This window comes from Salvia hispanica, chromosome 6 (assembly GCF_023119035.1).
Source record: "Salvia hispanica cultivar TCC Black 2014 chromosome 6, UniMelb_Shisp_WGS_1.0, whole genome shotgun sequence".
Lineage (NCBI taxonomy): Eukaryota > Viridiplantae > Streptophyta > Magnoliopsida > Lamiales > Lamiaceae > Salvia > Salvia hispanica.
This window is the reverse complement of record NC_062970.1, coordinates 24,695,949-24,706,814: the sequence shown is the minus strand read 5'-3', so window position 1 is coordinate 24,706,814 and position 10,866 is coordinate 24,695,949. Positions and strand designations below refer to the sequence as shown.

Sequence of the window (10,866 nt, the reverse complement as noted above, 5' to 3'; positions counted from 1 at the left end):
GCCTCTGATTATCCTGCTCCGAAGCCATGTTGAATATTGGTATTATATATTCATTCAACTTGTGTAATATGAAGGGGAGTACAAGCCTAAATAAGCTTAGGGTTAATTACATATGGTAAGATTTACCCTAGCTATAAATCAGGAAAAGAATAATTACATTTAATTTCATATCAATTCCATAATCTCTGCATATCTTCTTGATTTATTTCCAACAATAATGTAGGTTGTTGACATAGTTCTAAGTTTTCAATTTAAGAAAGTTATCTAGTGCTCAGTGAAATATATATGGATGCATTAGAATCAGTGTACAATCCTCTGTTGAAAATGTAATTTGCAGTCATGAACCTCAACGAAGAGACATGTACCTTCTTGAAGAGTCATGTACTTTGATGAAGAGTTATGCACATTGATTAAGAGTCATGTGCCTTAGTGAATAGTTATGTCCCTTAGTAAAGAGTTTAGTGAAGAGTCATGTCCCTTAGAAAGACACATGTATGTATCTATAAATAGCAATGTAATCTCCACCATTTTATTCATGCAAAAAGAATCATCTAATAAAATTATCATATTCACTATTTAGTGAAATATATCAATATCCATATTCTCTCCAAATATAAAAGTGTCGCAGCACTATTATTGATTCCCATATCCAACAAAGTGGTATCTAGAGCCTTGTATTGACATGGCATCAAACATTTCCATGTTTTCTTATGCTCCAAATCAAGTTCCCATCTTCGAAGGAGAACACTTCGATTATTGGAGTAATCAAATGGAGACTATATTTTTGTCTCAAGATCTATGGGATATTGTGGAAGATGGATTTGAAGAACCACCACAACAACAAACTAATGGAGAGGAATGGAGCCAAATTCAACAAATTGACTTCAAGAAAAATGTGAAAAGAAATGCAAGTGCCTTGAGATTTATTCAACAAGGGCTAAGTAAATCCATATATCCAAGAATTCATGGTATCAAACGATCCAAAGAAGCTTGGAATATATTGAAGGAAGGATTTCATGGCAACGGCAAGGTAACTTCCATCAAACTACAATCTCTTTGGAGAGAGTTTGATAATTTATCAAAGAAAGATGTTGAAACCATACAAATCTATCTTACCCGAGTCGCCGAGATCGTGAATCAAATTAGAAGTCTTGGAGAAGTAATTGAAGAAAAGAAAATTGTTCAAAAAGTCCTTCGAAGTCTACCACCAAAATATGATTACATTGTGGCCGCTATTGAAGAGTCTAAGGATTTATCAACTTATACTCTGCATGATCTTACATGCTCTCTTCAAGTGCATGGAGAAGGAATTTTTCGAACCCAAAACAACAAAGCAAAGGAAAATTCGGAGGACAAACATTTCAAAATAACGGTAGACCGTTTCAAGGAAGAGGAGGAGATCAATCGAGAAATTCAGATCTTTATTGCTAAATTTGCAAAAAGACTAATCATAACACAAACGAGTGTTATTTCAAGTGCAAAAATTGCGAGAATTCAAATCATTCGCAAAGGGAATGCTACCATCGAAAGAAAGAGTGGAAGCAAAATGAAGTACGTTTTTCTAAAGATGAAGGTGAACAACTCTTCTCTTGTATGATTCCTGAACATCAATCACAAGAAACATTGTACATGGACGACAATTGCAGCAGTCACATGAGAAAAAATATGATCCTTGATGAAACAACATCATGGAACTGGGAAGACGAATCAGTCGAGCATCTATCCCTAGATGATTATGAATCATCAAATGTAGACGATGAAGAAGATTATGGCGTTCCTCCACCTCAAAGTCCAAATCCTACTCCACAAAGTCCTCCTAATCATGTTGCAGATTCAAGTCCAGAATCTCCAATAAGAAAGACTCGTTCATTACGAGAAATATATGAAGTATCTGAATTTGCTCCTTATTCTAGAGAGCCTGAAAATTTTGAAGTTGCAAATAGCAAAAAGATTTGGAGAAAAGCAATGGAGGAAGAAATTGCCATGATAGACAAGAACAACACTTGGGAGTTGGTCAATAAACCAATACATAAAGATGTCAATGGAATGAAATGGTTCTATAAAACAAAATATCAAGAAGATGGAAGCATTCAAAAGCATAAAGAAAGACTTATGGTGAAGGGGTACTCTCAATAGCCGGAAGAGCTAGAAGAAGAGGTGTTTGATGAACAACCTCAAGATTTTTGTGTTGAAGGAGAAGAAGCCAAGGTGTACAAATTGAAGAAAGCTCTATATGGCCTTATAGATGATCTTATCTATATTGGTACTAACATACATATGATAGAAGATTTCAAGAAAAGAATGATGGAGGAATTCAAAATGACATATTTGGGAATCATGAAATATTTTCTTGGAATCCAAGTGAAGAAATCTGGAGGAAAAATACTCATATCACAAGAAATACATTGAAGATCTCTTGAAGAAATTTCATATGGAGAACTGCAATCCAGTTTTCTCTCCTATGACAACAAGTGATAAATTACAGAAAGTGTTTCATTTAAGAGTTGCGTCATCATTTCATCCGAGTAAGGTGAACAAAGAAGAAATCGGTTTAGAATATATTGGAACAAAAGAGCAACTTGCGGATTTCCTTACTAAAGCAGTTTGAGTAGAGAAATTTCAGAAGTCTCGTGATATGCTCAAGATTGCAAATTACGAGGAGGTGTTGAAAATGTAATTTGCAGTCATGAACCTCAACGAAGAGATATGTACCTTCTTGAAGAGTCATGTACTTTGATGAAGAGTTATGCACATTGATTAAGAGTCATGTACCTCAGTGAATAGTTATGTCCCTTAGTAAAGAGTTTAGTGAAGAGTCATGTCCCTTAGAAAGACTCATGTATGTATCTATAAATACTAATGTAATCTCCACCATTTTATTCATTCAAAAAGAATCTTCCAATAAAATATCATATTCACTATTTAGTGAAATATATCAATATCCATATTCTCTCCAAATATAAAAGTGGCGCAGCACTATTATTGATTCCCATATCCAACATCCTCTATATTATTTGTTTCGAATGCAGGATCTAGAAGGAAGAAAAGAGCAATCTTCATAGCGAGTTTCACATCAGTGGCAGGGGTAGTTTTGTGCCTAGTTATCATCATACTTTCTTGTAGGAATAAAAGGAGAAAAGAAGGTATAAAGTTGGTGTGATTCAACTAAATCTCTCTATCAATAAAAGTAGTACTATATGTTTCTCAATATGTTGAACACTAGCAAGAGCACTTAATTTAAGCAATGGCAAAGAAGCAGAGTTGCCATTGTTCAGTTTATCTACAGTTTTGAGAGCTACCAATTACTTTTCTATGGCTAACAAGCTTGGTGAGGGGGGATTTGGACCTCTTTACTAGGTAAAAATTACATAACCATTTATTTGCTGTCGTTGTCATATACCACTGGCTGTAATATTTCAAAGGAATGTGGTATAAACACCAATTTTTGATGGACAAGTTGTGTGTGTAGGGCATGCTGGAAGATGAACAGGAAATTGCTGTGAAATGCTTGGCCAGAAACTCTTCACAAGGAGTTGATCAATTGAAGAACGAACTGATATTGATTGCTAAACTTCAGCATTGGAATTTGGTGAGGCTTCTAGGAGGCTGTATCGAAAGAGAAGAAAACATGTTGATCTACGAACATGCCAAACAGTAGCCTCGACCTGATTATATTTGGTGACCAATTTAAATATAGCAACACGGAGTAGTGCTATAGGGCAACCACTACTTAAATCCATAACTGAGAACACGAATTTAGTTCACTACAAGAGTAAATTACTCTTATAGTGAACTAAATTCGCGTTCTCTAGTTATGCATTTATAATTAGTTATACTTCGATCATCTCAATAGCAACACATAGACATTGATACACAAATTACAGTACTAACTCCACAATATATACAGATCAAACAAAAAGTAGGCTACTCAACTGGGAAAAACGCTTCAATATTATCAACGGAATTGCTAAGGGAATTCTTTATCTTCATCAAGATTCGAGGTTGAGAATCATCCATCGAGACCTCAAAGCCAGCAATATATTGCTAGATGCTGACATGAACCCTAAGATATCCGACTTTGGCCTAGCTAGAACTTTTGCAGGAAACGAAACAGAAGCTAAAACTCGCAGAGTTGTTGGAACATAGTAAGTATCAACAAACACTGATCCTTCTAATTCTTATTCACATAATAACACAATTTTCTTGTTTTGTAGCGGATACATGTCACCAGAATATGCAATAGACGGGGTATTCTCGGTCAAATCAGATGTTTTCAGCTTCGGTGTTCTCGTGCTAGAAATTGTGTGTGGAAAGAGAAACAGAGGATTCTGCCTTGAAGATCATGATATTAACCTTCTCGGTCACGTAAGCATAAACGCGTTATTCACTAGTCGAATCGAATTAACACATTTACCATAAAACTAACTAGACAATGAATTCCCATTTTGCACAGGCGTGGAGACTATACACAGAAGACAAGACAAGCCAACTACTAGATACTTCTCTAGTTGATTCACTAGACACGAAACAAGCTCTACGCTCGATTCACGTGGCGTTATTTTGTGTGCAAAAGAGTCCAGACGACAGACCAAGCATGTCTTCAGTGGTGTTCATGCTGGGGAATGAAATATCAATAGCTCAAGCTAAAGAGCTTCGATTTTTCACAGAGAGAGATGTTGGCATTGCTCACAAGTGTAATAAAAATTCAGAGAATCAAGTAAGCATGTCATTGATCCAAGGAAAATAGGAAATCGCAGAAGCTAAATTCTCACATCATTCAGTCCTTTACTTTGTCATATATTACTGGTATTTTATTTCGTAAACAAATTCGATTATTCACAAATGAAAAATCACTGTATAAGCAAAATTATTCTCAAAAGAGAGCACGCACCTTCAAATCCGCTCTCCTTCAAGACGAAGAATGTAAATACCTGTCTTATTCGATTTAGAGCATCTCCAGCCTCGGATGTCCCAGCGGGCGTCGGACCGGCGTGCCCGACGTCCGCCATTACGCGGGAAGGAGGCGGACACTGACGTCCGGTGCGGACACGGGAGATCCGCGGTGTTGCCGGGACGTCCATCGGTCGCGACGGACGCCATTGTGGCATGCCGACAGATGTCCGCGGCGGACGTCCGATGCGATTTTTAATTTTTTACAAACTCTATATATACGACTCGTTGCAAACTCTAAATATACGGCTCGTTGCAGACTCTAAATATACAGCTCGTTGCAAACCTTAAATATATGGCTCGTTGCAAACTCTATATGTACGATTTTTTTAAAAACTCAAACGCATGCATTATCTTGGAAAATGAAGGCCTAAAACAAAAACATATCATACCGTCGGGTAGCGGCAAACTATATAGATTCAACGCATATGTATGTTTTTTTTAAAATATAAAATCTTTGCATTTTTCCCGTATTCGTGTCTAAATTTTAATTTTGTAAATTGTTTAATTTGGTGAATTTGTGAATTTTTTTTATTGCGGGAAGTCCTTGGGATGTCCGCCACTGTGCAGTGGGAAGTCCTTATGACGTGGCAGTGCTGTGGGAGGTCCTTATGACGTCGCGGGAGGTGTTTTTGGGAAGTCCGTCGGGAAGGGCGAGGGTCATCCGTCCCCATTGGAGATGCTCTTAAGCATAAACCCTAATTTTAATATGTTATAAAATTAAATAAATTTTTATTTAAATGCAAAAATAATTACATGAAATAAATTTTAAACGATTCCAAAGATGTGACAACTTATTAATTAATTAGATGAAAACTTAAATTAGGTCATTTGTTATCTATAATCCATTTATTTAGGAATACTAAAAAATAATACTCCCTCCGTTTGTTCACTTTCTATTTTCATCTGTCCCATAAAAATATGTGCATTCCAATTTTGAAAAGTTATATCAATTTAATAATATATAGGTCACACAATCCACTAACACTACTTTAACTACTATTCTCCTCCACCTCTTTTTATTTCTTCTTCTTCTCTATCTCTCTTTATGTACTTCTTCGCAGGAAAATTAAAAAAAAAAGGAAGACTGGCCGATGATCGGCCCGATCCCCGCAACGGGTGGTTGGTCATCGGCCAATATCAGTTGGCCAGAGCCGCCATATCGGCCATATAGAGGGGCGGTTGATCGGCTCTTTTCCTGCCGATGAGGGCCGATCGGCCCTTCCGTTGTGAGTGCTCTTACGGAGAGAGAGGTGGTGTTATTATCGGAAACACAAAGATAGATAGTAGTAGTAAAATTACGAGGCGTCGATGCCGAACACCTAATTTGATTGCACTAATTTCTCAATTGTTAATTTACAATCCAAAAAGGAAAGTATGAATAGCATGGGATGAAGAGAGTATTTATTTTCAAAACTATTTTATTTTTCATAACAATTTATATATCGTTATGGTTTTGAACTTTAAGAATTTGAGTTCTTAATCTTAAATGTTGTCCGACATAAACCAAGATTGTGCACTGGCGATAAATTTACAGAAGGTATAATTACTTACGATTTGGTCTATCGGATTTTTGATTGATTTTATTTTTAATTTACTCCCTCCGTGTCCCAAGATAAGTGACCTACTTCTTTTGGGCACGGGATTTAAGGAATGGTATTTAAATAAGTTAAAGTGGAGAGAGTAAAGTATGAGAGAGGGAAAAGTAGAGGAGAGAAGAGATAATAAAGTAGGTGGAGAATAAAGTAAGAGAGATGACTTTTTGCTAAAAATGGAAATAGGTCACTTATAGTGGGACATCCCAAAAAGGAATACAAGTCACTTATCTTGGGACGGAGGGAGTATTAGTTAAGTATCTTAAGTGAGTTTCAACTGACGGTTCATATTCAGTATAATTGAACAAATGAGAGTTCCTATTGATTTTTTAGATTTTATTGTTCATATATTCGATTAATAGTTTAATTAATTTTTTATTGACGATTTCAGCGGATTTTTTTATTATGAATTATTCCCTCCGTCCGCCGTTAGGAGTCTCATTCATGGGCGGCACGAGTTTTAAGAAATGTTATAAAAAGTGGGTGAAAAAAAGTTAGTGGAATAGGGGTCCCACTTATATATATTAGTTTTAAATGAAATGTGAGTGGAATGAGTTAGTGGAAGGTGGGACCCTTTATAGTCAAAGTGAACCGGGGCTCCTATTCGCGGATGGACTAAAATGGAAAAACGGAACTCCTATTCGCGGACGGAGGGAGTAAATAATATCTCAGGTTCAATGTTTCCAAGATGGTTTAATAATTTAGTCTTTTAATTGTTATTATTTATTCAAAAGGTTAAATTAGTCTTAAAAAAACGTTAACTTCAAGATAAACTAATTTCAAAGTAAACGGTGTGTTAAATGTAATATTTTTTTATTAACTCAGTTTCATTATTTTGGATGTCCGCGATTTAAAGTCTTATTTACCCTCTTTTCATATTAACTAAGTGGACCTAACGATTTAATTAAATCATATACTCACATTTATTGTTAAACTAACCTATAAAATGAGATCCACATTCCACTAACTTATTTCTTTATTTTTCTTCACAAAATCAAGCAATTTCTTCAAATGCATGTCATGTAAAAATGAGACTATAAATGACAGTACGGAAGAAGTTACTTCTCCCTCCATCCGCCATTTATAGTTTCATTTTGACTCACCACAAGTTTTAAGAAATTATTTGACTTTGTAAAGAAAATTTGGTAAATGAGTTAATGGAATGTGAACCACACATTTACAAATTGATTTTATTATAGAATGTGAGTGCAACGTATTAGGTGAATAGTGAATCCATTTACATATAATGATAAAAGAGAAATATAATTTTAAATCACGAATACTCCAAAATGAGAATATAAAATATTATTTCATAAAAAGAGAGAAGTATATTTTTACGTCAAACCACGTTATGAACATCTAGGCTTTAGCACTACACTATTTATGAATCCAATTTGTAGGTTCGTAAGCCTCTTTAGAAGGTTAATAAAATATTATTTCATAGAAAGAGAGAAGTATATTTTTACGTCAAACCACATTATGAACATTTAGGCTTTAGCACTACACTATTTATGAATCCAATTTGTAGGTTCGTAAGCCTCTTTAGAAGGCATTTATAACCAACAGTATCTTAATAGCTTGAGTGATTATGATGGTGGCCCAGCCCAAGTTTTAATAAAACTCACCAACAATACTAGAAAAATAAAAAATCTCAAAATTCCAGATTTCAATTTTTGTACGTTACACACTATTTCAAGAGAGATGGATACATGTGGTGATGTACCTAGGCATCAACATCAACTTTAAATTTCTCAACCACCAATCAGAGAGAGAGGTGGTGTTATTATCCAAAATACAACGAAAAATAGTATTAAAATTAGGAGGTGTCGGTGCCGAACACCTTCCTTAGCATTAATGCAAAGTCGTAAACCTTGGCCGGAGTGGCCAAGGATTCATTCGAACACCTTCTTTAGCGCTAAAGCAAAGTCGTAAACCTTGGTCTGATCGGCCAAGGATATTCCGACACAAAGTCTATCTCCAATGCTGAAACCACCGCACGTTTGATAGGTGTGGAACCATATCGTATACGAAACCAACGCCACATCCAAAAATCCGAAGCTCTCGCCACCGAAGAAGGCCTTGTCTCCCAACTCTGATTCCAATTGCTTTAGAATCTCAACCAATTCCTTCTTCGCCCCTTCTAACTATTCCCCGCTCTTAGTCCACATCTTCGTTCAAGCAACATACATCTGCAACATTAAACAAATCAACAAACCATAAAATAAAGCAATCAGATTGATTAGGGCATAACAGAAAGAGAATAACTGATAAGTTATATTCTAAGCATTAGTTACTGGTCAGTATGTCGTGATTTACATCTGCAAGAAAAGTTGCCTAAGTGTGCAGGAAAAGGGTCTCAATCAGTAGGAGACGGTTCGGACAACTCAGGTGAAAAGATTGCTAGAAGGGTGAAATACTGACCAAGATGCTAGAAGGCTCGAGATGGAGAAGAAGGATTGATGGGATGATTAACCATTAAACAGGGCAAAAGAGTCATTTTGTGAAGGAAGTCTACCCTAAAAGTAAGGGCAAGCCTCCCTATAAAAGAAGCCACTTGGAGAGAGAGAAAGGAGTTCTTAGTTCTCATTCGCTACTTCACTTAGCTAGAGTTCTCTCTCAATAAAGATCAGTTCCTTTCAGCATAGTCCACATCTTCTCATTCCTCACCACAACCATGGTCACCTGAAGTTCCAGACGTCCACCGGGGAGTCATCATCCACCGTTCCAGCCAGTTCATCCGTAGTAGCAGCAGTTTCATCGCCTGGAGTAGCGAAAACAATCTTTACTTGTTTTCTTCGTTGGATCTGTTGCAAATTTAAATCTTGTTACCTTTTGAAGTATTTCGTTAAGATCCAAACGTTTTAGTTATGAAGTTTGTTTTACGCATCTCTCTTTGGTTTGAATCTGCTTCATTCTTCCTAGGAAAGTTAGATCTAGTCATCGCGTTTATTTTCTAAGTGTTTACGCATGTTTTGTTTGAGTAGGCTAGATCTGGGTTTGTTAACTGGAATTTCAAGTTCTTTGTTTCGGTTTAAGGTTTCGTGCATGAGTTTCTCGTTCTGCGTTGCCGTTGCCACCTTGCATGTTAGCCAGTAGGAGTAATCTGGAATTAGTAGACGTTAATCTTCAAGTTTAAGCTTTTTAATTTATAGATCTTATGTTTGAAGTTGTGAATCTGAGTTCATCCATTGAGTTTGTGTTCATATAATTTCTATGCATACTTGTTGAAAAAGAAAACATCACAATCCACTTTTTCTAGGACCACTTTTGTTTTTTAGTTATTTTTTGCTTCTGTCTTTTACTTTAAGTTTGTACCCTCCAGACCTGTCAGAGGTTCCACACAGCCAACACATATCCTTTGTTATTCCATATTACCTTATTTAGTAACTGTTTACTTTCCACATGTCTTTGAGACACCTTGTCCCCTATTTTCACATACACAACCACATGTCGGTCACTTTCACGCCACCCAGTCAGTAGAGTACCACTTTTAATTCCTGTCTAGGTAGATTTTTCAACCCAAAAGTGTGGTAGCTAACCAAAACCTTCCAAACTATCACCACGATTATCCTAAACATGTCCATCTCTGTGGGATTCGATCCATACCTCCACTATACTAGCCAGTAGAAGTGGGTTGAGAAATTTTATTGATACCAGGTTCCGGTCGTCGTGCCAACGACTCAGCTAGGTTGGGATTTTCATCCTGATCAGTTGGATACACCCTTAATTTAACACAACACCGAAAACCTGCTCTTTCAATAACGTAAAGAAGAAAGTAAAGTGAGAGAGAAAAGTAAGATAGAGAATATAATAACAGAGAAAAATTCATGGATTTTATATGTTTTTAAGGACTAGATTTGACTCGTTTTAAATGTTAATAATGCAAATTATGTTTTCAATTGCATATGTTAGTACATTTTTATATTTTTTATGTGTTTGTTGATAAATGATAAATAAGGTCAGAAAAATGAGCAAAAAGGGTCAAGGTACATTAGCCTCAGTTCAAGACGATTTTCCCAGCATTGTTGTAGTCCAATAAGTGATTAATTCATACCATTCTCTTCATTTTCGAAAGATTTTTGCGTGAATACCTTGCAAGACTAGATCAGAATTCTGTGGAGAAAATTATGACTATTCTACGAACATTGCGCAGTGTAGTCAAAGCTAGCAAAAATTAGAAGGAAATTCAAGGAAGAAATAAACTATTTCCCAAATCTCAACTTTTCATCGAAGGATTCGAAAATATCATATTTTCAATTAATTGGAGGATACTTTTTATAATTTTAAACTTTTTTCTAGCCTATAAATACCCCCTAACCTA

At 35.9% G+C, this 10,866-nt stretch overlaps 1 protein-coding gene across 1 annotated transcript; it reads left to right on the top strand.

Moving 5' to 3' along the window:
* The first annotated feature begins 1,629 nt into the window (after positions 1–1,629).
* On the top strand, positions 1,630–4,747 carry LOC125194993 (G-type lectin S-receptor-like serine/threonine-protein kinase SD1-1). Its single transcript, XM_048093201.1, has 7 exons — positions 1,630–2,013; positions 2,137–2,263; positions 3,030–3,085; positions 3,470–3,608; positions 3,908–4,145; positions 4,215–4,365; positions 4,454–4,747. The coding sequence occupies exons 1-7, from the start codon at positions 1,630–1,632 to the stop codon at positions 4,745–4,747; spliced, it is 1,389 nt and encodes a 462-aa protein (XP_047949158.1).
* Positions 4,748–10,866: the final 6,119 nt, after the last annotated feature.

What these genes read in the sequence shown, in the direction of transcription:
- LOC125194993 (XM_048093201.1), top strand. Translation starts at nt 1,630, where the DNA reads ATGGACGACAATTGCAGCAGTCACATGAGAAAAAATATGATCCTTGAT. An exon ending in AGAACAACACTTGGGAGTTG is followed by an intron (nt 2,014 to 2,136) that starts GTCAATAAACCA and finishes TACTCTCAATAG; the next exon opens with CCGGAAGAGCTAGAAGAAGA. An exon ending in ATATTAACCTTCTCGGTCAC is followed by an intron (nt 4,366 to 4,453) that starts GTAAGCATAAAC and finishes CATTTTGCACAG; the next exon opens with GCGTGGAGACTATACACAGA.